At 51.9% G+C, this 27,943-nt stretch overlaps 1 protein-coding gene across 1 annotated transcript; it reads right to left on the reverse strand.

Moving 5' to 3' along the window:
* Positions 1-5,039: 5,039 nt before the first annotated feature.
* On the reverse strand, positions 5,040-27,927 carry ABCD1 (ATP binding cassette subfamily D member 1). The gene is made up of 10 exons (XM_036305035.1): positions 26,628-27,927; positions 23,531-23,711; positions 15,093-15,235; positions 14,832-15,000; positions 14,179-14,273; positions 10,769-10,914; positions 10,104-10,249; positions 6,885-6,969; positions 6,522-6,647; positions 5,040-6,341 (listed from the first exon to the last, which is right to left on the reverse strand). Exons 1-10 carry the CDS (start codon positions 27,534-27,536, stop codon positions 6,134-6,136), a joined length of 2,208 nt encoding a protein of 735 aa, XP_036160928.1. The 5' UTR covers positions 27,537-27,927; the 3' UTR covers positions 5,040-6,133.
* Between the last annotated feature and the right edge of the window lie 16 nt (positions 27,928-27,943).

Raw genomic sequence — 27,943 nt, forward strand, 5'->3', positions numbered from 1 at the left:
TAAGAAACAGCCCTGGCCTGCTTGGCTCAGTGGATAGAGCGTCAGCCTGCAGACTGAGGGGTCCCGGGTTCGATTCCGGTTAAGGACACATGCCTGGTTTGAGGGCTCCATCCCCAGTGGAGGGTGTGCAGGAGGCAGCCCATCAATGATTCTCTCTCATCATTGATGTTTCTGTCTCTCTCTCCTTCTCCCTTCCTCTCTGAAATCAATAAAGAAATATATATATATATATATATATATTTTTTTTTTTTAAAGAAGTTTAAGAAACAGATTGTCAAGTTCCAGAGAAAACTCTGGTGGGATTTTTTTGAATTTTGAATCACTTTGGAGACTAGCTATCTCTAAAATATTGAGTTTACCCCTGTATGAGCATAGTACATCTCTCTATTTATTAAGATCCTTTCAATACATTTCCCCCTAAAGGAATTGAACATCATTTGTTAGATTTATTACTAGAGACTTGGTTTTTTTGTGCCATTATAAATGCTATTTTCTTTTTCTTTTTTAAAAAAATATATTTTATTGATTTTTTACAGAGAGGAAGGGAGAGAGATAGAGAGCCAGAAACATCGATGAGAGAGAAACATCGATCAGCTGCCTCCTGCACAACTCCCACTGGGGATGTGCCTGCAACCCAGGTACATGCCCCTGACCGGAATTGAACCCGGGACCCTTCAGTCCGCAGGCCGACGCTCTGTCCACTGAGCCAAACCGGTTTCAGCAATGCTATTTTCTTTTAAATTCACCTTCCGGATTGTGTTGCTGGTATATAGAAACACACTTTTTGTGTATGGATTTTGTTTTTTTTTTTGTTTTTTGTTTTTTTTTTAATATATTTTATTGATTTCTTACAGAGAGGAAGGGAGAGAGACAGAGAGTCAGAAACATTGATGAGAGAGAAACATCGATCAGCCGCCTCCTGCACATCTCCCACCGGGGATGTGCCCGCAACCCAGGCACATGCCCTTGACCGGAATCAAACCTGGGACCCCTCAGTCCGCAGGCCGACGCTCTATCCACTGAGCCAAACCGGCCTCAGCTTGTGTATGGATTTTGTATCAAACAACTTTGTAAACTCCTGTATTACGTCTAATAATTCTTTCTGGATTGCCTTTGTGAATTTTTTTTGTTTTTTTACTTACATAATTTTTAAAATAAATATATTTTTATTGATTTCAGAGAGGAAGGGAGAGAGAGAGAGTTAGAAACATCAATGATGAGAGAGAATTATTGATAGGCTGCCTCCTGCACGCCCCACACTGGGGATCAAGCCCCCAACCTGGGCATGTGCCCTGACCAGGAATCGAGCCGTGACCTCCTGGTTCATAGGTCAATGCTCAAACACTGAGCCACACTGGCCAGGCTCAAACATCATTCTTTTGCATGTGATTATTCAGTTTTCCCACAACCATTTATTGAAGAGACTGCCTTCTCTCTATTGAATGGTCTTGGCTCCATTGCTGAAGATCAGTTGACTATATAAGTGAGGATTTCTTTCTAGGCTTTATTCCGTCCCATTGGTCTATTTGTCTGTCTTCATGCCAGTACCACACTGTTTTAATTCCTATAGTTTTGTAATATGTTTTGAAATCAGGAAGTGTGAGTCCTTCTTCCTACTTTCTTTAGGATTGTTCTATTGTGGTTTTTCTAACTTCCCGAGTTGGTGCTCCTCTTATTCATTTTAAGGCTATACATTTCCTCCTAAGTACCGCTGGGCTACATCCCATGAGTTTTCATGTGTAGTTTTATTTTCATTGTTGTTCAGTTCTGTTTTTAGATTTCCATGTACATTTAAATTTCCAAACATTTAGGAGGACTTATCTTATTATTGCTACCAATTTATGAGTTTATCCTATCGCAGCTTGGGAACATGATCTGGATAATACCAATTCTTTCAGTATTTGTTGAGATTTGTTTTGTGGCTCAGGACATGGTGAGTTATAGTAAATGTTCTAGGGCCTATACTATAATCTAGGTGAACTGATAAGAGTGTGTAGTCTTTAGTTTTGGAAAGCCCATTCATCAAGTTTGTTCATTCCCTCCCCCTATATTCTTACTAGTTTTGTCTGCTTGAGCTGCCAATTGTAGTGAGAGGTGGTATAATTTATTGTGGTGAATGTACTAATTTATTAATTTTTCCTTTTCCTTTTTTGTTTGATATACATTCAAGGCTCTGTCATTAGGCAGGTACGCACACGTTCACGATGGTTAATGCTACAAATGAATTATTTACTTAATCATTATGCAGCAATCCCTTTAATTCCTAATAATATTTGTGCCCTGAGGTCTACTTTGTCTGACATTAATTTCTCTTGACTAACTTCCTTTAGGATGGTATTTGCCAGGTTGTCTCTTTCCATTCATATCAATTGGGGTTTGGTGGCAGACCACAGAGCCATTCTAGTTATTTAAGTTTTTTTTGTTGTTGTTTTTTAAAGGATTTATGTTCAGGTAGGGATGACTTACATAATCTTGGGAAGAAATGGAGGAACAACTCAACAACTCCCCACCTTCTTTAAAATTTTTAAAAAATTGATTTCAGAAAGGAAGGAAGAGGGAGAGAGAGAGAAACATCAATGATGAGAGAGAATCGTTGATCGGCTGCCTCCTGCACACCCCACACTGGAGACTGAGCCCACAACCCAGGCATGTGCCCTGACCGGGAACTGTGACCTCCTGGTTCATAAGTTGACACTCAACCACTGAGCTGGGCAACAACTCTCCACCTTTTCATTTACCGCTTCCCTGGAATCAGGAACGAATCCTAACCTCAAAACTTCGATAAAATGCAGTCTATCTTGCACTCCCCGCCCCCCCATGGGACCAAGCCCCATTTCCCCAGGCTGTCTATGCAGATCTTCAGCCAACACCTGACTCTCTGCTAGAGCCTGGCTGCCTCAGAGGATCTCAAGGCTAGAGTTCATCCAAGCTGGAAACTCCCCCGGCCACTGCTTATTCATCATTTCCAGGGGGCTGCTGGTGCAGGCCCAGCAAGTGCTAACTGGGTGAGAGCTACTCTCCAACCTGACCCTCCCTCAGTGAAGGGTGCTGTCACCCACTAGGCCACCCAAGCCAGAACCTAGGGGTCTTCTTGACTTTCCCCTTTCCTGTCCCTAATGCCTGACCTGCCCCCTCCCCCATGCCTGTTGATTTTCTTCTAATCTCTCTCTAATCTGTCCAGGATTTCAGGCCTCAGCATGTCTTGTCTGGGCTGCTTTAGGTGGTGTGTTCGCTCATCTATGCCCCTCTCTCTGTGTCTATCATGTATCAATCTATCCTCTCTCATCAAACAATCAATCTATCATCTATTTTTTGAGGTGACATTCACTTAACACAAAATTGTTCATTCCAAAGTGCACAATCCAGTGGCATTTAGTGCATTCACAATATTGTGCAACCATCACCTCTATTGTTCCAGAATATTTTCATCACCCCAAAAGGAAACCTTGTACCTGTTAGCAGTTATTCTTCATTCCTCTCCTCCCAGGCCCCTGCCAGCTGCCGATCCCCTTTCTGTCTCTGTGGGTTTGCCTATTCTGGATATTTCATATGAATGGACTCATATGGTATGTGTCTTTTGTGACTGGCTCCTTCCACTCAATCAGTATCATGTTTTTGCAGTTCACCCATGTTGCAGCATGGGTCAGAACTTCATTCTTTATTACAGCTATATAATAAAAGCCTAAGCAACTGTTATGGCGGAACGACCAGAACGACCGGTCGCTATGATGCGCACTGACCACCAGGGGGCAGACGCTCAATGCAGGAGCTGCCCCCTGGTGGTCAGTGTGCTCCCACAGGGGGAGTGCTGCTCAGCCAGAAGCTGGGCTCATGGCTGGCAAGCCGAGTGGTAAGGAGCAAGCAGGTGGGTGGTAAGGAGTGAGGGATCCCGGATTGGGAGAGAGATGTCTGACTGCCGGCTTAGGCCCGATCCCCAAGGGGTCCCAGACTGTGAGAGGGTGCAGGCTGGGCTGAGGGACCCCCCTCCCCAGTGCACAAATTTCATGCACCGGACCTCTAGTATATATTTTACTGATTTCAGAGAGGATGGGAGAGGGAGAGATAGAAACATCAATGATGAGAGGGAATCATTGATCAGCTGCTGCCTCCTGCACGCCCCACACTGGGGATGGAGCCCGCAACCCAGGCATGTGCCCTGACTGGGAATCGAACTGTGACTTTCTGGTTCATAGGTCGACACTCAATCAGAGCCATGCTGGCTGGGTAGAACTTTTTATAGAATTCTTTTTATAGTGGTGTGCCTCTCTCCAAACAACTCTCCACACAACCTGCTGTAAGCATAACTCCATGTGTTTTGCATCCTGCTGAAAACTTTTCAGTGGCTTCTTGTTGCCAATGGAATAGGTTCAGGCTCCTTGGCCCCTTCCCCTACACTCAAGCATCAATACCCCGAATCTTGCTCCTGATCCACTCCTGGTCCCTTGCAAAATGTTCCCTCCTATAACTAGAGGGTCTGGAACAGCCATGGGCAAACTACGCCCGTGGGCCGAATCCGGCCCGTTTGAAATGAATAAAACTAAAAAAAGAAAAAAAAAAAGACCGTACCCTTTTATGTAATGATGTTTACTTTGAATGTATATGAGTTCACACAAACACTCCATCCATGCTTTTGTTCCGGCCCTCCGGTCCAGTTTAAGAACCCATTGTGGCCCTCGAGTCAAAAAGTTTGCCCACCCCTGGTCTAGAAGCACATCTTCCCCGCTGCTCCTTGCCAGGCTGGGTCAGGACCCTTCCTCCTAGTGTTCCCCCAACCAGCCCACTTTGTAGCTGTTTTTCCCATACGATCTCTCTGGAAGTCCTCTCCTCACCCCAGCGCTGGGTCCAGAGTCCTATTTGGGACCCGCCAATATTTTTGTGAGATGTTGATGAATCCGCCTCCCCCCCAGCATGCCAGCCACAGAATGTGCTGAGCTGTGTCTTCAGGTGGCGTGGGGGCTGTTATTCTTTCCCTTCAGGCCTGTTGCCCGTCCCTGTGTCTCCCCCACGCCAGGCCGGACAAAGAGCACAGGAGGCAAGAACACAATTTCCATGGGCAGTTTTTACTGAGGGACTGAGGGAGGCTTCCTGGCCCGAGGGCTGAGCCCCCCTCCACCCCCGAAAGGCACACAGCAGCGGTGGGGTCTCCCTCTCGGGCAGGAGCTAGCTTTGTGGAGACAGCTTCTCCGGCTGACCCCTCTTTGGCACTGAGCTGGGAACACTGGTGCCCACACTCATGGCAGCACAGTGTCCATTTCCCCCTCTGGCTGGCCTGGGCCCCCCTGGTGGCAGCTGGCAGTGTAGGCTGGTGGGCCGACAGGCTGGCTGGGGCTGGCTCAGAGGCTGGGCCACCTGTGGAAGGACCGCAGCCCGGGCTGCCTCCCCTGCTAGCAGGGTGCTCACATTGGCAATCGAGAAGGCTACAAACGGGAATCCAATAAATTAGCTTGTAGGGACCGAGAGGGACAGGGACTACATTCTTCTTATCGCTTGCTGAGAAATGTTGTGCAATTCTTTCTCCCGAGAGCTCTTCGGGACAAGTGGTGGGGAGAAGGGGCAGTGACCCTAGTCTGGCCCTGGGTCCTGTTTGGCCATTTCTATGGCAGGGAGGGCGTCCAGTGGAGCCGTGGCAACCACTTGGGCAGTGGCAATAGAAGGATGGACCATAGGGTCTCCGAGGGACTGAAAAGGAGGACATAAGGGGATTTCGGTCTCAGGAGGGCAGTCCCCACAGATGCCGAGGCTCAGTACAGACTGTCCTGGTGGTGTGGGCTGGGGTACCTCCTGCCCCTCTCTGCCTCCCCAAAGCAAAGAGAGGACTCAGCTACCCTGCTCAGGTCACATTCATGGTGGGGCAGGGGAGGGGCACGGTTGGGGAGGGCAGCAGTGTAGGACCTTCCATGTCTCCTTGCCCGAGGGCAGGGGCACGAGGGTCAGGCGTGCCCTTTCGCTGGCAGTCATCTAGGCAGGTCAGGCCAGTGGCAGGGAGGCCTGGGTGGAGGGAGAGTCATGCAGGGTGGGCCTGCGGTGGGCTGGGTGGAGGGGGGTGTGGGTAGGCAGGCACTGCTGTTTCCTTCATATGATCCGAGGGCTTGGGGAGGGGCAGGGGCTGAGGGCCCAGAGCCACGGCCCTCTGTCAGGTGGCAGCGCCCTGGACGACCCTGCGGCCCTGGCCCAGGATCTGGCAGAGCTCCTGGAGACGCTGCTGCATCTTGGGGATGCCGGCCAGCTGCTGCTCAAGCCGCTGCTTCTCCTCAGTCAAGCTTAGGCGGGCGGCTGAGTCCAGCTTCTCGAACTTCCAGCCGCCCTCGCCATCGAACTGCAGCAAGTGTGTGTGGTACTTCCTGGGCCGGGAGAGGGACAGGGACAGAGATGCAGAGGCTGCTCAGCAGGAGACACGTGGCGGGTTCCCTGCTCCCCTGATGGCAGCACCATCTCCTCCCTCCCCCCAAAGCTGTGGGGGTGTAGAATTTGGGAAGGGCGCTCCCTCCCCTCGACTCCAGGCAGGAAGGGAGGGCACCTACCACAGGGAGGGGCGGTGGGTGATGGAAAGCAGAGCGATGCCTGCATCCTTGGCCGCTTGGAAGATCTTGCCTTCCACGTCGATGCTTACAGCGCTGGTGCATTCATCCAGGAGGGCATACTTTGGCCTTGAGAGTGGGAGCAGAGCGGGCAAGGCTGTGGACCCTCCATTGCTGTTGACCTGGTCTGGGCCCGACCCCCCACCTCTTGGGGCCCAATTCCTGCTGGGGCCTCCTAACCGTACTGCCTTCCCCCTCAGGAGGCCCCGGGGAGCATGCACGCTGAGCAGCCGCGTAGTCTCAGCCACGGGCTTGGAGAGCAGCCAGTGCTTGAGGGAGCTCTAGCACCCTGGACAGACCACTCACTTATGGTAGAACATGCGGGCCATGCCGATCCTCTGCTTCTCGCCCCCTGACAGAACGTCCTTCCAGTCACACACGGCCTCCCAACCTAGGCAGGGGACAAGGGGGCTCTGTTCAATTCAACAAGGGCCCAGGCCCACTGGGCGTGGTGGGCCTGGTGAGAGGGAGCTAGGGAACACGAGACAGTGGAAGATGACTCTGGAGAAGGCCAATGGCTGACTATTTGTGCTCTGGGTGCTTGTCTGTCTACAGGTGATACTTAAAAATATATATTTTTATTAATTTCAGAGACGGGAGAGGGAGAGAGAGATGGAAACATCAGTGATGAGAGAGAATCACTGATTGGCTGCTTCCCGCACACTTCACACTGGGGATTGAGCCCGCAACCCAGGCATGTGCCCTGACCGGGAATTGAACCATGACCTCCTGGTTCATAGGTCAACGCTCAACCACTGAGCCACACCGTCTGGGCTGTAGGTTGATACTTCAATAGTCAAAAAGAAGTTGAGACCAGAATTATATACCCTCCAAAAGAAGATATGTGGGAGTCCTAACCCCCAGGACCTCAGAAGGTGACAGTATTTGGAGAAAAGGTCTTTACAGATGTGATCACGTCACAGTGAGGTCACTAGGGCGGACCCTGATCCAATACAATGGGTGTCCTTATAAAAAGGGGAAATTTGGACACAAAGATATAATAGAGAAAAGATGATGTGAGGAGACAGAGGGAGAAGATGGTTGTCTACGAGCCAAGGAGAGAGGCCTGGAACAGATGTTCCCTTACAGCCCTCAGCAGGAGCCAACCCTGCCGACACGTTGATCTTGGACTTCGGCCTTCCAGAGCTGGGGCTAACATATTTCTGCTGTTTAAGCTGCTCAGTCTGTGGTACTTTGTTCCAGCAGCCCCAGCAAACTCATCCAGGACCTGACAATGTGCCAACGAAGAGCCAGCCCCAGGAAGGCTGGCGTGGTCTCTCCAGAAGGCTTCTCACCCGTAGGCACCAGGCCTTTGTCTCGCTGCCTCGTGCCAGTCCCTTGGTAAGGCTCAGGCAGCTGCCTGAATGAGCAGGTGTGTGTATGATTCCTCCCCACAGGACTACAAGTTTTGGTAGAGTGCATGGTACCCTCAAAAAGACTATACTCCCTAGCTTGTCTTGAGGTATATGAGTATGTGACTGCATCCTGGCCAATGGGGTTCAAGTGTTATACATGTGGCAACTTCTAGCTTCTGGAACTTTCTTTAAAAGACAGATGGCTGCCGAAACCGGTTTGGCTCAGTGGATAGAGCGTCGGCCTGCGGACTGAAGGGTCCCGGGTTCAATTCCGGTCGGGGGCATGTGCCTGGGTTGCGGGCACATCCCCAGTGGGAGATGTGCAGGAGGCAGCTGATTGATGTTTCTCTCTCATCGATGTTTCTAACTTTCTATCGCTCTCCCTTCCTCTCTGTGAAAAATCAATAAAATATATTAAAAAAAAAAAAAGACAGATGGCACGCCCTAGCTGGTTTGGCTCAGTGGATAGACTGAAGGGTCCCAGGTTTGATTCCAGTCAAGGGCACATGCCCAGGTTGCAGGCTCGATCCCTGGGGGGGAGGGGCAGTGTGCAGGAGGCAGCCTATCAATGATTCTCTCTCATCATTGATGTTTCTATCTCTTTATCCCTCTCCCTTCATCTCTGAAATCAATACAAATATATATTTAAAAAAAAAGAAAGACAGACAGATGGCACTGTCCTGGCTGATGTGGCTCAGTTGGTTGAGCATTGTCCCATGCACCAAGAGGTCACAGGTTTGATTCCTGGTCAGGGCACATGCCCAGGTTGCTGGCTCAATCCCCAGTCTGGTTGCGGGAGGCAACCAATTGATGTTTCTCTCTCTCTCTCCCTCTCCCTTCCTCTTTCTTGAAAAATCAATAAAAACATATTCTAAAAAAGGAGACAGATGGCATATACCATTTCCCCCCACTTCCTCCATCCTATGGCCTGGGATATGATGTGAATGCAGGAACAGCCATCTTGGACCATGAGGTGACTAGGTGACTTTGGGAACAAAGGTCCACAAAGAGCAGGGCTGCTCCCACCAACTGTGTCCTGCCTTCCTCAGGACTTTTGTGTCACAGTAAGATAAACTTGTGAGTGACTTGAGCCACTGTGCATGCATGTGTGTGTGTGCGTGTGCGTGTACGTGTGTGTGTGTGTGTGTGTGTGTGTGTGTGTGTGCGGTTCTGTTGTTGACAGCTGAACTCAATGCTAATAGGGTATGATGGTCAGCCTCAAGGACCCCAGGCACAGAGGGGTGCCTGGAGGACAGGAGGGGTACACTTCTAAGGGGAGGGTGGCTGGAGCAAAAAGAGGTTGAGGCAGGCCAGGGGCAGCTGGGGATGAAGCTTCAGCATGACTGGCAACCTGGGCTCCACCGCCTGCAGCCCTCCTCCTGTGCAGGTGTGACGCTGGCAGTGGTTCCATTTAACGCTGGTGCTTAGGGAGGGATTAGTCACTAGTACCTGCTCCCTTCTACAGGTGGAGAGAGAGGCTCAGGTGAGGTCTTTGCTCAAGGTCAAGCTGACCCTAAGTGGCAGAGGCAGGAAGTGGAACCCTGCGGCTCAGGTTTCACTAAGAAGATCAGCTCAGCCCCGCCCTGAGTTCCGCACTGCCTCCTCACCTCCAGGCCCCACAGGCATTCGCAGACTAACGGGGTAGCCCCAGACCAATGCCTTCTCTTGCCACTAGGCTGTCCCTCCCTCTTCTCCTTCCCAGGGGATGGCGCCTCCCAGGGTCAAGGCAGAAACCGGATGTCCCCTCCACCTCTGCTCCTGCCTCCCACCCTCCAGGCCCTCTGCGCAGACGCCAGTGCGGGCTCCTCCCCGGCTGCCCTGCCCATGCCCCCACGCCTGAGGTCAGTCCTCTTGCTGAAATGCGACACAGACCTGTAACTTCCCTGCCTAAAGCATTCCAAGGGCTTTGTTCCCTGTGAGAGCTCTCCATCCCCCCTGCCCCCTCAGCTCCCCAGCCTGTTGTGAGCCTCTCACCTGATGGCAAGCACCATCTGGATGACCCCCCCCACCTGAGCCACCCGCTTCCTGTCAATCTTCCCTGTTAGGAGGGCTCTTGGGGCACCTAGCACACTGGCATCGTGGATGAGGGAGGCAGGGGCTGGGGTGGTAGCAGGTTGCTGGGTGGATGGCTCACTCCCTGGTGCTGAGAGGAGGATGTCCCACCCCCTACCTCCTTCCCGCTGCAGGATGTGGTTTAGGTGCACGATGTCCAGAATGGCTTCCAGGTGCTGCTCTGAATAGCCCTTCCTTCGCATGTCCTCCACTGAGTCAGGGTAGATCACCTGGTCACGCAAGGAGCCGACGGACATGTACGGCCTGTGGGAAAGCTGCATGTCCACCAGGGGTCGGGCGGCCCTGCCCGCGCCCTGTGTCTGTTTGGGCTCCTCCGTGAGCCCTGGCTGCCAGGGGTGGGGAGAACTTGAAGCCCACAGACCGCGCTACAAGTTCTCTAGGCAGTGCTCACACCCACCTATGCACACCAGGCCCACACACTCACATGTGCACACCACACACTCGCCCTGCATGCAGAAGCATGTATGCATGCATTGACACAGCACACGCATGCACATGTTCACATGCACACACACCACGTCTCCTCCCTGCAGTATGTACTCTCATGCATGCACACCACGCAGCTGTAAAGTCACCAGGTGAGGGGGCATGGTAAGGGGCAAGCGGAGGCTCCACAGTCCCTCTGATTCTGGGGGCAGCATCTTGCTGTCCTCTCCCGAGGCCCCAAGCTCTACCATCTCCATGGTGTCAGTTCCACAGGTGGGAAGGGGCAAGGGGCACAGCCGGGGGCCCTGGTTCCCTCCCTCTCCCTGCACCACTCACCTCTGGGGGATATAGAACATGCGCTGGGGCGGGGGCTTGTAGAGCACACCTCCATACGTGGGCCAGAGCCCACCAAGGATCCGGAACAGAGAACTCTTGCCGCAGCCATTGGGGCCAGTGATGAGCAGGTGCATGCCATCTTCCACCTGTGGAGGCAGTGCCATGTGGTACCCAGGGGGTGTGGCCCTCTCTCCTCTCACCTTCAGCCTTTCTGACAGCCTCTGACAGCTACCTGTACCCAGGTGCACGCTAGGTAGGCCCTCCTGGACCAGCATCCAGAGCCCTAACCGAATGCCTGTTTTGGGCCCCAGCCTGTCCTTTTAAGGCCCTAACACACACCACAGAATATGGGGCCAACAGGAGGAGGGCCTATTCCACCACAGCCATATGAATGGGTACGGGCCCCAGAAAGTCAATAGCACCCCCATCCCACTGCACTGGGAATCCAAGTGTTTATGCTTCCTCAGCAGAATTTTCTCTTTAAGAACTGCCCGGGGGCCCAACCAGTGTGGCTCAGTGGTTGAGTATTAGCCTATGAGCCAGTAGGTCATGGCTGGATTCCTGGTCAGGGCACATGCCTGGGTTGGGGGCTTGATCCCCAGTGGGGGGCATGCAGAAGGCAGCCGATCAATGATTCTCTATCATTGATGTTTCCATCTCTCTCTCCCTCTCCCTTCCTCTCTGAAATCAATAAAAAAAAAAAAAATATATATATATATATATATATATATATATATATATATATTTTATAGAGAGCGCAAGGGAGCGGGGTGAGATGTAGGGAGAGGGGGGAGAAAGAAAGAAAAAGAAGAGAAACATTGGTGCCAAAGACACACAGTGATTGGTTGCCTCCCGCATGCACCCAGACTGGAGCCTGGAATCAAACCTGCAACTCAGGCATGTGCCCTTGACTGGAAATTGAACCCATGACTCTTCTGTGCCTGGAGCCGATGCTCTAACCATTGTGCACACTGGCCAGGGTGTGCCACACCCGCCAGGGCAGGAAAGGTGCTTTCTTTAGAGTTCTAGGTGGACAGTAAACTCTAGCTCAGTGGTTCTCAACCTTCCTAATGCCGCGACCCTTTAATACAGTTCCTCATGTTGTGGTGACCCCCAACCATAAAATTATTTTCGTTGCTACTTTATAACTGTAATGTTGCTACTGTTATGAATCGTAATGTAAATATCTGATATGCAGGATGTATTTTCATTGTTACACATTGAACATAATTAAAGCATACTGATTAATCACAAAAACAGTATGTAATTATATATGTGTTTTCCGATGGTCTTAGGCGACGCCTGTGCAAGGGTTGTTCGACCCCCAAGGGTCGCGACCCACAGGTTGAGAACCGCTGCTCTAGCTGCTCCCTGAAGCCCTCTCACTGCCCTCATGGATACTAGGGAGCCAGAGATGCCACTGTAACCCCCAGGCTCAGCGTCAAGGGCCTCAGGCTCCCCAGTTGGCCAATCACATGATGCTCACTGGCTAGTAAAAAAAGGCCAGTGGAGCTGTGGGGAGGGAGGTGTTCAGGAAGGAGGGGTTAGAGGGCAGGGAGATTGCTGTCCTCAGGCCACGTACTGCCTTCCTAAGTCCTTGGATGATCTGAGTGTGGCTCATGTGAGGCCTTCCCTGGCTTATCTCGGTCAGTGTGGGGGTTGAAATGTGTCCCCCCAAATTCATGTGTTGGAGTCCTAACCCCCAGGACCTAGGAATGTGACCTTATTTGGACATAGCTTTTGCAGATGCAATCAGTTCAATTTCGATGAGGTCATCCTGGAGTGTACTGACCCCTAATCCAATGTCACCGGTGTCCTTATTTATAAAAAGGGGGGATTTGGCCACAAAGCCACAAACACAGGGAGAACACCATGTGAAGATGGAGGCTGAGATTAAAGCAAAGTCAAGGAACAACAATGGTGGCCAGCAACCACCAGCCGCTGGAATGGCCTGGAACGGATTCTCCCTCACTGCTCTCAGCATACACCTTCCAGGCTCCGAAACTGGAAGAGATTCCACTTCCATTGTTTGAGCCCCTCACTTTGTGGGCCTTTGTTATACCATAAACTCGCTCGGGTGGGGCCCGATGGTGAGGGCTCCGTTTCCTTCTCTGCATCTCTCCCGCTGTCCTTCTCACCCCAGCATCTGGCTGGGAACTGCTCCTCTTCCCCAGTATCTCCCAGCCCCAGAGCCCAGCTCTACCACCAGCTCTGCCAGGCCAGAGCTCTTGCTCAGCCCCCCACCCCTGTTCTTCCACTCCAGTCACCCCTTCCTTGCCTGGCCTTGCTCCCTACCCAGCTGAGTCCCTGCTCACTAGGGCTTCTGATCTTTATCTAGTTGGGCTTCCACAGGGCCCGCATGGAAACCATTCACCTTGGATAAACTGGCCAAGAGTGACCACAGATGCGGGCAATGGGGATCATACCACTGTCCTGTGCTGCTTGTGGTTGTGACATGTTCCCAGCCTCCAAATGGCTCTCAGGGCTCCTCTCAGCAGATCAAAGAAAGGAGCCCCAGGCACTGCCCTTCCACTCGCCTCTTCCACATACTCCCTGCCCAACCATGGCTCCTGCTGAACCGGTTTCTCGCTCCCACCACTCCACTGCCTGTTCTTTTGGAGAGGCCTTCATCTGACCTCTGCTCTTCCCCCGGGATGGTGACTACCCTTCCTATGGCCCCTGCTAGACCCTGGGCAGCTGTCTAACTGGGGATCTTTGTAACATTTTAGGGCCCCCACAGTGGGGTCTCCCTGATCTACCTCTGGTTTCCAGTGCCCCTCCTGGAGCTCAGAAAATACTGATTGAATGAATAAATAAATGAATGAACAAATGACTCCCTCTTGCTTCTTTCTCTGCTCGCCTCCCCATAGGTTTCTCATTTATTCCATCATTCCCCAGCCAAAGTCCTGGTTGGGGACACAGCTGACTAGTGGATGCCAGCCACCAGAGCTTCCTTTCCACAGATGGAGGGCCAGGCTGCACCCAGCATACACAGCTGCACTGGGGGCTTCTTGAAGCAGATGGGTGGGACCCCAAGCCCAGGTCAGTGGAGGCAATCTCTTCCACCACAGCTGGAATTAAACCAGAGTCCCCAAGTCTTCTGTGGAACTGGGGTGGGGTGGGGGTGGGGCTGGCTACGATAAGGCCAGGAACTTTCAGGTGACTCTTGGCTAATCCTAGTAATCTCGAGTTTCTTTTATCTGTCTGTCTCCATTGCCCCACAACTAACAGGCAGAGACACGTTGGTCTTCCACCTTGACCTTTGCCCACCTGCCACGTAGATCTTGGAACAACGGCTGTTGACAACACAGGCAGGTAGCCAGGCTGGATGCCAAGGGCTGGGGCTTGTAGATGCAGAAGGCCAGGCCCCAGGCCCCATGACTCAGCCCAGCGCAGCCCACTCAACTTACCCTGATGTTCAGGCTGGCCACCACCACCTCTCCTGTGGGTGTGATGATGGGGATGTTGTCACAAACAATCCCCTGCTCCACATCCACTACTTGGCCTGGAGAGAGAGCACAAAAAAGGAAGCTAGGGTGCAGTAGCACTCCCTTTGCTTTCTGGTAAGTTCCACATACCCCCCACCCCCAACAGCATGCCAGTGCGCGGTACAAGGCCCCTTGGGAGTACAGCGGGTCTTCCTACAAGCAGAGTCCCCGCACCCCTGCCAGTGTCTGGTGCTGTGCTCTGTGTGGGGAGGGGCAAAGCCATTTCTATGGTCTCTGGAACTCCTGCTCTGTCCCCTCCTGGCACCATCTCAGTGGTGGCTCAGACACTGTGCCCCTCTTCCACAGCATCCTGGCCCCTACTGTAGGCTTGAACTTTCTCCTGCTGCCTGTATGGGCCAGTGACTCCCTCCACTTGAGGACCACGTCCCCTCTTTTGCAAAGAGAAATCCCAGCCAGGGCACCTGGAAGGGACCGGGCAGTGAGAGCCACAACTGGCCCAAGAAGCCCTCCCTGGGGGCACAACCTAAAGAGTCCCCCTTCTGGGTGGCACTTGGGAGGTGCCAGTGCTAGGAGGGCAGGGACCAGTGGGGCCTCTCTAGGGAGGACGCCCTTACCTCGGATCTGCAGGGGACCTTCTACACGGACACCAGACCTGACCACAGCCCCGGCCCCTGCCTGTGCATCCTCTGGCTCCCCAGGCCTCTTGAAACGGCAGTGCTGGACATCTTCAAATACTTGGAACATCTCATGTACCCGGGCCGTGTAGCCGGCCAGCTCTGTCACCTGTGGGAAGGAAGGGGGACCCTGGCTCAGCTGCTGCCATCTGGGGGTGGGATGGAGGGCAAGGTATGGGTGGACTCGTGGGGGTGGGGTACCTCCTTGTAGGATGACATGATCCGCTCAATGGCATCCGCAGCAGCTGTAAGGAGGTTTCGGGCAATGGTGAAGGCTTCTGTGCGTTCGCTCACCAGCTCTTCCTCCTTCATCGCCAAGGCTGCCTTCTTCACGGCTTCTGGATCTGTGGAGCACAGCAGAGGGGAGAGGCAGGGACAGTGGGAGATTAAAATGGACCCACTGGGGATGTAAAATGGACCCACTGGGGGAAGGATGAGTTTATCCAGCAAATGGTGGTGGGATGAACGGGTATCCACATGCAAAAGAATGACCCCCAATCGCCCCATCTCACACCAAAACTAACTCAAAGGGGAGCACTGATCTGCATGTAAGGGCTGAGACTACAAAACTCTTAGAAGAAGGCAGGGGTAAATCTTCGTGACCTCAGATTAGGCATGGCTCCTTAAATATGATACCAAATGTCCAAGCAATAAAATAAAAACACATAAATGATCTTCACCAAAATGTAAAACTTTGGGGCACCAAAAGAAATCATCAAGAAAGTGAAAAAACAACTTATAGCCTGGGAGAAAATATCTGCAAATCATAACCTCAGAAGGGTCTAGTATCCGGAATATATAAAGAACTTTTTCAATTCAACAACAAAGAGATAAATAACCCAATTAAACAATGGGCAACATATCTTACTAGACATTTCTTTCTTTCTTTTTTTTAAAATATATATTTCTTTATTGATTTCAGAGAGAAAAGGAGGAGAGAGAGATAGAAACATCAATGATGAGAGAGAATCATTGATCGGCTGCCTCCTGCTTGCCCCGCACTGAGGATCGAGCCTGCAACCCAGGCATGTGCCCCTGGCCGGAATCGAACCCGGGACCCTTCCGGTCCGCAGGCTGACGCTTTATCCACTGAGCCAAGCCAGCTAGGGCCTTACTAGACATTTCTATTGTATGTCTAAGATATACAAATGGCCAATAAACCCATGAAAAGATGTTCAACATTACTAGTCATCAGGGAAATGCAAATCAAAACCACAATGAGATACCACGTCACACCTACTAGGAGGATTATAATTAAAGAGATAATAAGTGTTGGCGAGGAAGTGGAGAAATTGACCGACCCCTCATATACTGCTGGCGGGGATGTAAAATGGTACAGCCGCCGTGGAAACCAGTTTGGCAATTTCTCAAAAAGTTAAACAGAGAGTTACTATATGACCCAGCAATTTCACTCCCAGGTATATATCCGGGAGAAGCAAAAATATATGTCCATGCAGAAACTTGCACACAGATGATCATAAGTACCATTTTCATACCAACCAAAAAGCGGAAACAATACAAATGCCCATCAATGAATGAATAAAGAAATTGTGGTACACGAATACAATGGAATATTATTCCTAAAAGGAAGGAAGCTCTGATTCATCCTGCAACGTGGACGAAACTTGAAAATGTTCTGCTGGGTGAAAGAAGCCAGCCACACAAGGCTTCATATTGTGAGATTCCATTTATATGAGGTGTCCATAAGAGGCAAGTCCATAGTGAGGGAAAGATTAGTGGGTGCCAGGCGCTGGGGGTGGGGTGGGGAGTGACTGCTAATGGGCCCGGGTTTTCTTTTTTGGGTGACGACAATGTTCTGTTCTTAGATATTGCACAACTATGTGAATATATTAAAAAACACTGCCCTGGAGGGTGTGGCTCAGTTGGTTGGAGCGTCATTCCGTGCACTGAAAGGTCATGGGTTGGATTCCCGGTCAGGGCACATACCTAGGCTGCGGCTTTGATCCCTGGTCCGGGCATGTGGGAGAAGCACCCGATCGATATCTCTCGCATATTGCTATCTTTCTTTCTCTCTCTCTCTCTCTCTCTCTCTCTCTCTCTCTCTCTCTCTCTCTCTCTTCCTCCCTCTCTAAAATCCATAAAAAATAAAATAAAATAAATAAAAACCACTGAGTTGAATACTTTAAAAGGCTGAAGTGTGTGGCATGTTAATTACATCTCAATAACGAAGACTTAAAAAATGAGCCACTAGGAATTTGGCTTTCTTTCTTGCCACACCCAGCTCCTTCTCCCTAGACTGTCCTCGCCCTGTGTCCTGTCCTATTCACAGCAGCCCCTCTGGGGCCACATCTCCACGTTGTCCTCTAACACCCAGAGCTGTTGCACCCCCAAGCCTCCCGTGCATGACTATCCCCTTGACTTCCTTGACCCTTGGAAAACCCAAAGGGGCAGGGCTTTTATATAAGGAATGTTCTAGAAATGTCGGTAAGGAGCAATGGAATGCTGATTCTGAGGGTACTAGGTGTGGGTGAGTGAGCAGTACCCACTGGGGATATCTAGGGGAAGCCAGGGCTCCTGAGGCCTAAGTTTTGGGAAGGATTGTATCCAGGGGCTTAGACTGATCAGAGAGAGAAGCCTCAGGGATACGGTGATGGGCGGGGCAGGAAGTTGTCTCAGGGCAGATGGCCTTCAGAGCAGCGAGGGTGCAGTGTGCGGTAGAAAGGGGACGCGATGGCTGGCTAGAGAGCCTCATACCACCTTCTGGGGCCTGGGCCAGGAATCCAGGAACTGGACAGGAGAGTGAGTCAGGAATTGTGACAGTCTAAGGTTATGGGCCTCCTTCCCACGGTGTCCCCAGGGACACAGCCCCTAACAGGAAGAGGGACACAAGCCCTCCTCCCAGGATGTCCTGAGAGCTAGACAGTGACTATGCATAAAGTGAAAGGGTCTGCAGGTGCCTGGGCATCCTGGCAACAGCTGGCACCTCCCTGGAGACAGAATAAACTGCCCTAGGGCAGCTAAGACCAAGGCCCCACAACAGGACACCCAGCGGCCATTCATGGTGAGGCTGCCCCTCCCCTGGGCCCTCTAGCTTTGCAGGGCCAGGAGATAAGTAAGGTAAAGGCATCTACATATTCCTCAGTTGATAAATGCCTGCTTCCTCCCATTGGCCCCCAGTGCTCTGAGCCTCCTTGAAGCACTTGGAGCAGGGACAAAACAGACAAAATCCCTGCCCTCATTGACCTCCCAGTCTAAAGGGGAAAAGGGGTGTGGTGTGGCTCAGTTGCTGAGCGCTGACCTATGAACCAGGAGGTCACGGTTCCATTCCCGGTCAGGGCACATGCCCGGGCTGCGGGCTCAATCCCCAGTGTGGAGCCTGCAGGAGGCAGCGGATCACTGATTCTCTCTCTTCACTGATGTTTCATTCTCTTTCTCCCTCTCCCTTCCTCTCTGAAATCAATAAAAATTTATTTAAAAAACCCACTAAAACCCCTCCTACACTAAAAAAATAAAAAATAAATAAAAGGGCAGAGGGACTATAAACCAGAGAAGTGAAATAGATAGGGTGTTCAGTGCCTGGGAGAGCAGGGAGGTGGTGAAGGAGAAGATAGAGGTAGGGTCATGGGCAGCGCAGGCCTCATCTAGAGGGTGCCTGTGAGCAAAAGTCCGCTAGAAGGAGGGCAGGACATCAGAGGAAAGCGTATTCCTGGCAGAGGGAGCAGCATCTGCAAAAGCCCTGAAGCAGAAGCCTGCCTGGTGTTTGGGGGCAATAGCAAGGAGGCTAGTGAGACAGAAGTAGGATGAGCAAGACAGGAGAATTGCACATTTTCACAGGCAACTGACTATAAAAGCTAAGAGGCTGGGGACAGGAGCTCATGCTTCTTAAATCACCGTGAAGTCTGACATAGCAGAGGATCCAAAAAGTCCTAGGGCTTCAGAGGAGGGAGAGGCCTCAGGTGCTAGGCAGGCCGAGCTGTGCCCAATGCCAGGCGCAGAGGGAAGTGGCTGCAGGTACTTCCTGAAACCATAGGGAGAGGCCTCAGGTGCTAGGCAGGCCGAGCTGTGCCCAATGCCAGGCACAGAGGGAAGTGGCTGCAGGTGCTTCCTGAAACCATAGGTCTGTTTCCTCATGAGTTTCTTCCCATGTTCTGTACCAGGTATGCTGACTGGCTCTGGCACCTGTGCCTAAATCAGGGCCACTTTTGGAAGACAAAGTGCCCACCAGGACCCTTCACAGCTTGAAGCCGGTAAGAGGAAACGAAATAGGTGGGAACCTGGGGGGGAGGGAGGGAACTAGGGAAGGTGTCATGGCACCCAAGCTCTGTGGTCACGTGCTCCGTAGGCCCGCCTTGGTACTTCTGGTCAAGTGGCCCAGAGTTCTCACAGCCAGGGTTGGATGAGACCACCTAGTAACAGAAGTGGTGGCAGCAGTGGCTACTGGCATTCACCCTCTTCCCAGCAGTCTCTAAGAAGCGCAGCGGAACTCGAACTGCCCAGGGCCATAGATCCCACCTGATGTCTTTATACAAGAATTGCTAATTTCTATTATTTTTAATGCCTGCCACTCTTCCTAATGCTTACTTTCCCATTACATCCAAATACGTGCTCCTCAATTATTTTGAATAGCTAATGGCAGAGCCAATATTTCATTGTTCCCATTTGTGTGAACTTCCAGTGAAAATGTTTCAATACAGCTTCACTCGATTGCTCGAAAAAAAATCAGGGCCACTCTTAATGGAGGCCCATTGGTGGAAAGTAACTACCCCCCTCCAATTAGATCCTTTCTCTTGGGGTCACCCAGAGAGGGACAGACAGCTGAAGGTACCTACGGGAGGCCCCAAGGCAGAGCTGCCAATAGGGAGAGAATGAGAGAGACTTCTGAAACAAGTTAGGCTCTTTCTCTACATACCTGAAAACCCTTACTACCAAACTGCATTAACCAGAACACCTTTGAAAGCAGAGCTGTGCTATAGCTCAGGCCGGGTAGCTCAGTTGGTTAGAGTGTTGTCCCCATTCACCAAGGTTGCAGTTTCAGTCGTGGTCAGAGCACATACAAGAATCAACCAATGAATGCATGAATAGGTGGAACAACACCTTCCTCTTTCTCTAAATCAATCAATCAATCAATCAAAAGAAAAAAAAGAATAAAAAGAAAACAGGGCTATGCTGGTAGGAAAGCAAGGCAAATTCCCAGGAGCCCACAGAGAAGCCAGCAGCCAGGTACACCAGTGAAATCTCTTGAGGCTGAGAAGACAGGTCATGTAGCCAGAGCTCTAGGCGCAGGGAACAAAAGGTCACCTCTAAGAATTGGTAATTATGTGTCTGGGGTTCAAATGAATACTACTGCCAAGTTCAGGAACTCCTCCTCCCCAAACGGAGAGGTGAATATGAAAATGGCCTCCAAGTGGTTAATTACCAGGAGTGCTTGGCCAAAACAGAAGCCAATACGCACTGGGGAAACTACCCTCCCGTTAGGCCATATAGGGTTCCCAGGAAAGTCTTGTGGCAAAATCACAAGGAGCCCTGGCCAGGTGGCTCAGTTGGTTGGAGCATCCTCCCATACACCAAAAAGGTTGTGGGTTTGATTCCTTATCAGGGCACATACCTAGGTTGTGGGTTTGATCTCTACTTGGGGCGCTTATGGGAGTCAACCAATCAATGTTTCTCCCTCTCTCTCAAAATCAGTAAAAACATATCCTCGGGTGAGGATAAAAAACAAACCCACAAGGGTAGCTCAGCTGGTTGAGCGTTGTCCCATGCACCAGAAGGTTGCCAGTTAGATTCCCGGTCAGGGCACATGCCTGGATTGCGGGCTCAATTCCCCAATAGGGGCGTGCAGGAGGCAGCCCATTCATCAATGTTTCTATCTCTCTCTCCCTCTCTCTGAAATTAATAAAAAAATATTTTTTAAAAAAGAAAAAAACAAGAAACAAACCCACAAGGAAAGAATCTACCATGAGTGAAGACTGGCAGGTGGAAGATCAAGCTGGCTTATACCCCCAAGAATTCAGATAATCCCATAGCAGGATAGAGATTGTGTATCATTAATATGATATACAGCATAAAAGGAGCAGTCAAAAGATGAGAAAATGACACTTGCCAAAACAATTTGAAATTTCTATTTGAAAATGAAAATTTCTATTTTCAAATTTCTATTTGAAAGAGAATCAAATAGAACTTAGTAGAAGTAGTCACTGAAATTTTTAAAAAATTCAAATTAGCCCAGCAGTCGTGGCTCAGTAGTTGAGCACTGACCTATGAACCAGGAGGTAAAGGTTCAATTCCTGGTCAGGGCGCATGCCCATGTGGGATGTGCAGGAGGCAGCTGATCAATGATTCTCATAATTGATGTTTCTATCTCTCTCCCTCTCCCTTCCTCTCTCTGAAATCAATAACAAATTTTAAAAAATTAAAAAAAATTCAGCCCTAATCGGTTTGGCTCAGTGGATAGAGCATCAGCCTGCAGACTCAAAGGTCCCAGGTTCGATTCCGGTCAAGGGCATGTGCCTTGGTTGCGGGCACATCCCCAGTGGGGGGTGTGCAGGAGGCAGCTGATCGATGTTTCTCTCTCATCGATGTTTGTAACTCTCTACCCTCTCCCTTCCTCTCTGTAAAAAATCAATAAAATATATTTAAAAAATAAAAATCATCATTCTCCCCTTTAACAAAACAAAAAAAAAATTCAAATGAGGCTCGGCTGAAGAGAAAATTGGCGAGTGAGTGAGAAGAAGATCTGAAGAAATCTCCCAGGATTCAGTACAGATAGTTCTAGATGGGAAATAGTAAGAGTGGAAGAGCCACAGAGGAGGGAGGACATCCAGCAGGAGTTCAGAAGGAACAGGTCAATATTTGAAAAGGCAACAGCTGAGAATTTTCCTGACCAATTAAAAAATCTGAATATTTGAAGGCAGGATAAACAGAAACCCACAGGGTCACACTTCCAAGCGAAATAGCAGACTAGCAGAGAAAGTAAATCTAAAAGCAACCAGAGAGACAATGCAGGCTGCTGTGGGGAGTTAAACTGATAACAGATTTTCCAGCAGAGACAATGGAATATTGTCAGTGGCTGAGAGCAAATAACTATCCTCCTGGGCTCCCATACCCAGCTAATATTTAGTTTGGGGAAAAGGATAAAGTAAAGACATTTTCAGACAACAAAATAATTGTGAAGTGTCCCTCATGAAAGCCTTACATAAAGAACTTCTGAAAGATGTCTATCTGGAGGAAGGTGATTAGGCTGTGGGAAAGGACTGGTGAGCAGAGAAATTGGTAAATATGGGGATGAATTTAGACATGCATCAGCCCAATAGCAATAGCCAAGTAAAAAAAACACAGGAATGAGCCGGTGTGGCTCAGTGGTTGAGTGTCGACCTATGAACCAGGAGGTCACAGTTCGATTCCTGGTCAGGGCACATGCCTGGGTTGCAGGCTCGATCCCAAGTGTGGGGCGTGCAGGAGGCAGCCGATCCATGATTCTCTCTCATCGTTGATGTTTCTGTCTCTCTCTCCTCACTTCCTCTCTGAAATCAATAAAAATATACTGTATATTAAAAAAAACAAAAACAAAACCAAAAAAAACCCCACACGAGAATGCAGACGTGACCCTGGGCTACGACACGTCAGCGGAGCTGGTCCTTGTGTTAGTGTTCTAAGGACCAGGAAGAGGAGGAGCCATCGGATTAACCTAGTCCAGCGACTTTCAACCTTTCTCATCTCATGGCACATATTAATTACTAAAATTCTGCGGCACACCAGAAATATGCTATATTTTTTGCCGATCTGACAAAAAACAGAGATAATTTTGATCCACACCGGACGGCTACTGTTGTGTTGGCTGTTGTCATTTTTTTTTTATTTGACAACCTAAGGGAAATGAGGTCAGTGTCCCTGACCAAATGGTCACGTATTGCATGTTTTAAAAATTCTTGCGGCATACCAGTGTGCCTCGGCACACCAGTTGAAAATTGCTGAGCTAGACTGTTTTTCGTGTGCACACAAGTCAACCTTTGAAAGGATAACCTGAAAAGACTGCAAATAGAAGGAATATGTTGCAAATCAGTAGAGCAGCCGTTCTCAACCTGTGGGTCGCGATCCCTTTGGCGGTCAAACGACCCTTTCACAGGGGTCACCTAAGACCATCCTGCATATCAGATATTTACATTACGATTCATCACAGTAGCAACATTACAGTTATGAAGTAGCAACGAAAATAATTTTATGGTTGGGTCACAACATGAGGAACTGTATTTAAAGGGCCAGACGGTTGAGAACCACTGCAGTAGAGGAACAAAAAACGAGAATCCTGATAATCCAGTTGCTAAACAATCCCCCCAGGCCTTAGGGCAGAGGTCAGCCTCTGAAACCTGCCAGAGTTGTTTGCGGCCTGGGAAAAGTCAAAGCCCAGGGAGGAAGGGGCTCGCTCAAGGTACTTCCCCGTTCTCCCACCTTCCCGTCATAGTTGGGCTGAGGACAGGCACAGCTGGCTGAGGGTATTGCACCTGGTGAGGGGTCAGTCCCCGGGCTCAGCTGAGCGGTACCAAGACGTGTGAGATGCTGTAAAGGGGAGACTCACAGGGGAAGGCAGCAAGGAGAGTGATCTCCAGGAAGCCAGGCCAGGAGCAGATGGACTGGCTGAGCATTGGGCCCCACCCCCACCCCCTGGGAGTGCCGACTCTCACCTGACTCTGAGAAGCCAGTGGCGGTGATTATGGGGACTGCTACCATGAGCAGGCCTGAGGCGCTCCACACATACTTCATGAGGAACTGCTCCAGCATGACATACCACAGGCGCTCTAGCAGGATGAGGTTGATCTGCGAAGCCAGGGCCTTGTAGGAGTGCTGCAGCAGGGCCAGTTCCACCTGCCAGGGCGGGGGTGACAGAGAGAGAGAGAGCCTGAGAGACCTCATGGTAGCTAACATGGGGATGATAGCAAGAGGTCCCAATCTCCAAGTATACCTGTGCCATGCCATCTGATGGCCAGGAAAAGGTTGAGAACTGGGGTGGGGGATGACAGTATGGATTGTCTGACATCATGGCACTGGGGTACAGTGATGATGAAGGGACTCATGACCTCACCTGCAGAGGCTTATTCTGGTTCCCTCTTTCTACTACCTATTTGGTTGGGAAGCTCACTACGCCCTTCTCTTTGCCCTGGGCAGCTTCTGGACATGGGCCAAGGGTAGCCACCTTGCCTGTATTTTTGGGTAACTGCTGGAGGACTAACCTGAACTAGGCAAAAAGCAGTACTTCATTTTGAAGAACTTGGTTCAACAGTCTACTTAGGCCCCGCCTCTTGCTACCTTCCCCAGGGATCTTCTGGGTGAGAAAGTTCCACTTCATTTTCCCATTGCAACCTGGAGGGCATGCTCCTGAGCCAGCCCCAGAGGCCTCCCCCCATAATTGCCAACTGAGGATTCCAGTGAGGTGGGCCTCCCCATCTTCCCCTCCCCTCCCGCTTCCTGCACTGGCCAGCACCTGCCATCTTAGGCCTGGAGAAGAGAGAGCAGGAAAGGGAGTGGGAGAGAAAGAGGCTCTCCCATGACAGCAGCATCCAGGTAGGCAGCTCAGCCTTTCCACCCCTGACTGACAACAGCTGCCCAGCCTGGGCACCATTTCCTTAGCCAAGTGCTTTGGCACTTGACTCTCCATTTGATGCTCACCACATGCTACTCTACCTGTATTCTCATTTCCATTGTACAGTAGAATACTACAGAAGCCCAGAGAGGCAGTAACCTGCCCAAGCTCACACAACCTGAAGGTGGCAAGAGGTGTGGAATTTGGACCACGCTGGCAGAGCCATCAGGAGAACCAGAGTTTTGTAAATCATGCTTTTGACTTATTAAGAAAGGTTTACCGCCTGGCCAGCATGGCCCAGTGGTTGAGCGTCGACCTATGAACCAGGAGGTCAGGGCACATGCCCGGTAGCGGGCTCGATCCCCAGTGTGGGGGGTGCAGGAGGTGGCCGATCAATGATTCTCATCATTGATGTTTCTATCTCTCTCTCCCTTTCCCTTCCTCCCTGAAATCAATAAAAAATATTTTTTTAAAAAGAAAAGTTTATCTTGCTCTCAAGCCAACAAGAGGTTGCAGTGTGTATATATGTGGGTGCATTTGTGTTTAAATAATGCTCTTCTTTGAAAGCTCAATAAGAAAAGAATACTCTGCTGTCTGCCCACAAGCCAGCCAGGCACCTCTGCCCTAACATGTTCTAGGCCAGTGTCCACTGGGACACCAGCCAGTGGGCCTGGGATGAGCCACATGCCTGCACAATAAGGAAAATCAACCCACCCATGGGGGCCTGTTGTCCCATGCTGCTCTCCAGCCCTTTGGCAGAGGCCTAAAGAGACAGATTGAGAACATATACTGCCTTCCTAAGCACCCCCCGCCCCATTGCACCCTCCTAGCCAACATGCTACTTCCTGAAGCTAGCCCACAGGAAGTCCTTCAAAGAGCCAGTGATCTCTCTTTTGCCCTCACCATATAGGTAGGTCCTCTGCATCCTGTGGTTCTGCCTCAAGCCCAATCTCCTGTTCCTGAAGTGAGCACGCCTCCTCTGAGCACCCTGGCAATCCTGACTCGTGCTGGGAGCTGGCAGGAGTGCCAGCTGGGGCTGACAATGTAGCTGCGGGTAATGTGCCAAGCGCCTCACCCAAGGCTACGGCTGCCTGCCAAGGCCCTGCAGCCCGCGTGCGCGAGAGGACGGGAGGGGGTTGAGGCTGCAGACTAGGCACTTTTCTCCTAATCTGGAGTTCGATGCACAGCCAGTGAAACAAGGCCCAGGGGCAAGAGGCCACCTGACCCAGGGAGGACACATAGGCTTTCAGGAGGTGGATGTCATTGCACCCCTCCCCCGCCACCAGTACTGGGAACCGAAACCAGAGTTGCACAGAGCAGGGGAGCAGGAGAGCAGGGCCTGGAGGCAGCTGCAACCCCAGGCACGAGGAAGGGGAGGGGCTGAGGCGAGATAAAGGGAGCATTGGCCTGCAGTAACCTTTCCCAGCGCCCAGCTCCCAGGCTGACCCTGCCCCTATCCCCGCCCCGGCCCACTGGGGAGCTGAGCCCTGGGACACAGGCGGAAGGTCGGCCACGCCAGGGGCAGGGTGGCCACTGGGCGGACAGGAAGTACGTCTCCCGGAGGTGGCGGCCTGGGCCCTGCATCCCTGCCTCAGGGCCTCAGGGAGGAGGCCGAGCCTGTAGCCCGGCTGGTCCTTGAGCTCAGGCGGAGAAGCGCGGCCGCTGCTGAGGCCGGCGCGCTGGGTGCTGCTTGTTAAACTCCGCTTGGGCTGAGTCATGCCCGTAACGCTTGCCTGCCTGGCTGGCCAGCTTGGCTGGACGCCGGCCTTCAAAGGGCCCTGGGCCCCAGGAGGGGCCGGGCAACAGGCCACGTCCCACCATCCCTGATCCCGGACAGCAGGAGCCTCCTTCCAGCTGACTGCAGGAATGGGGCGAGACAGAAGCTCTAGCATCTCAAACCGCTAGGATCCGCAGCCCCAAGCAGCTCCAAGCCCAGGACAGCCTCACTGAGAGGAAGCAGAAGTGGCCAGGCAGCCGGCCCAGGGCAGTCCCACCCAGCCTTTCTGCTTCTCCATTTCTGTGCCTAAATCTGGGCTGTCCCAAGCCCTGTTCATCATCCCAGTCTCCCTCTCCTGTGGTCTGCCTACACCTCTGGCATCAACTCTAGCCAGCCCTGGTTTTCCCCACCACTCACAGTTGCCTGCCCCTGGGCCTCCCAGCCACATGCTTTCCTCCAAGCTCAGCACCCCAACCTGCCCCACCTCATGGCCCCCATAGAAGGCGATCTCCTCTGAGTTGGCCACCACGCGAGAGTGCATGTAGCGCAGCTCCCCCTTCCTCCGCGCCTCCTCTGCCACCAGCTCCCCAAACTTGGGTGAGAAGGCTCGCAGCACGTTAGCTGTGAGAAACACCACGAGGCCAGCAATGGCCGAGGGCCAGGCCGTGCCGGCCCCACGGGAACGAGCCGTTCGAACCAGGGTGTAGGCGGTCACAGCCACATCCAGGAGTGGCTTGGTCAGGTTGGAGTACAGGTGGGCCACAGAGGCAGCAAAGGTCACCACATCCTCTGTCAGGGACTGGTCAGGGTTGCGAAGCCGCCCATCCATATTGCTGACTCGGTAGTAGGTCTGCTGGGAGAAGTAGAGGCTGTAGGCATGGGCCACTAGACGGCTTCGGAAAGACAGGGCCAGCTGGCCCTCCAGGAAGCGGATGGCACTGTTGATGAAGGTGGCTGGGAGGGCGATGAGGATCCATTGCAGGAGCTGCCAACCAAAGGCCCGCGGGTCCTTGCGCACGATGCAGCGGGCCAGCCGACCGTCCAGGCGGGCCACATACACTGATAGGAAAGTCCGGCTCACCAGGGCGGCTGAGTGCAGCGCCAGTAGCCCCGTCTCCCGGCACAGGATCCTGGGGAAGAGCAGCCGCAGGAGCCACAAGAGTCGCTGCAAGAACACACGGTTCACACCGGCCTTGGCCCCTGTGCCCGAAGTGGCCCCAGAGGCCTCCTGCGTGGACTGCCCTGCAGGCACTTGAGGGCCTCTGGCTGGAGCCAGGCATTGCCGCACCAGGGGGTAGATTTTGTGGGCTCCATAGGCCGTGAGGGCCAGGACCACAGCTGTGCGCTTCAGCGTGGTCACCCGCGAGGACCGGGGGGTGGAGAGCACCGGCATGTCACCTGGGCTGGATGCACGGGGCTGGGACTGGTGTCTGAGCCAGCAGTTGAGGCAGGTGGCTGGAAGGGTTGTTGCTCTGACCCCGGCTCGTTGTCTAGGCAACTGGAAATCTTGCAGTGGTCCCTGAGGCTGTTGCTCCAGGCCACTGGGGCGGTGCTGGAGCCCCTGGTGCGGTGGCCTCAGGTCCCTCCAGGGTCGCGGCCTCTTCAGGCAGGGGAGGTGGAGGAACTTATCAGTCTCCTAGCCCCTGGGGTCAGAACCTCGAGATGGCTCAAGGAAAGAGGGCGTCTCTTCCTCTCCACCTCCTCCTCCTACCCTGGTGGCACCCCTCCCCGGGGCACCAGGCGCGTCCGTCCTCTCCACAGCCTGGCTGAAGCGACAGTGACTCCGCCACCCGCCCAGAA

The sequence above is a fragment of the Myotis myotis genome, unplaced genomic scaffold (genome assembly GCF_014108235.1).
Source record: "Myotis myotis isolate mMyoMyo1 unplaced genomic scaffold, mMyoMyo1.p scaffold_m19_p_4, whole genome shotgun sequence".
NCBI classification, from domain to species: domain Eukaryota; kingdom Metazoa; phylum Chordata; class Mammalia; order Chiroptera; family Vespertilionidae; genus Myotis; species Myotis myotis.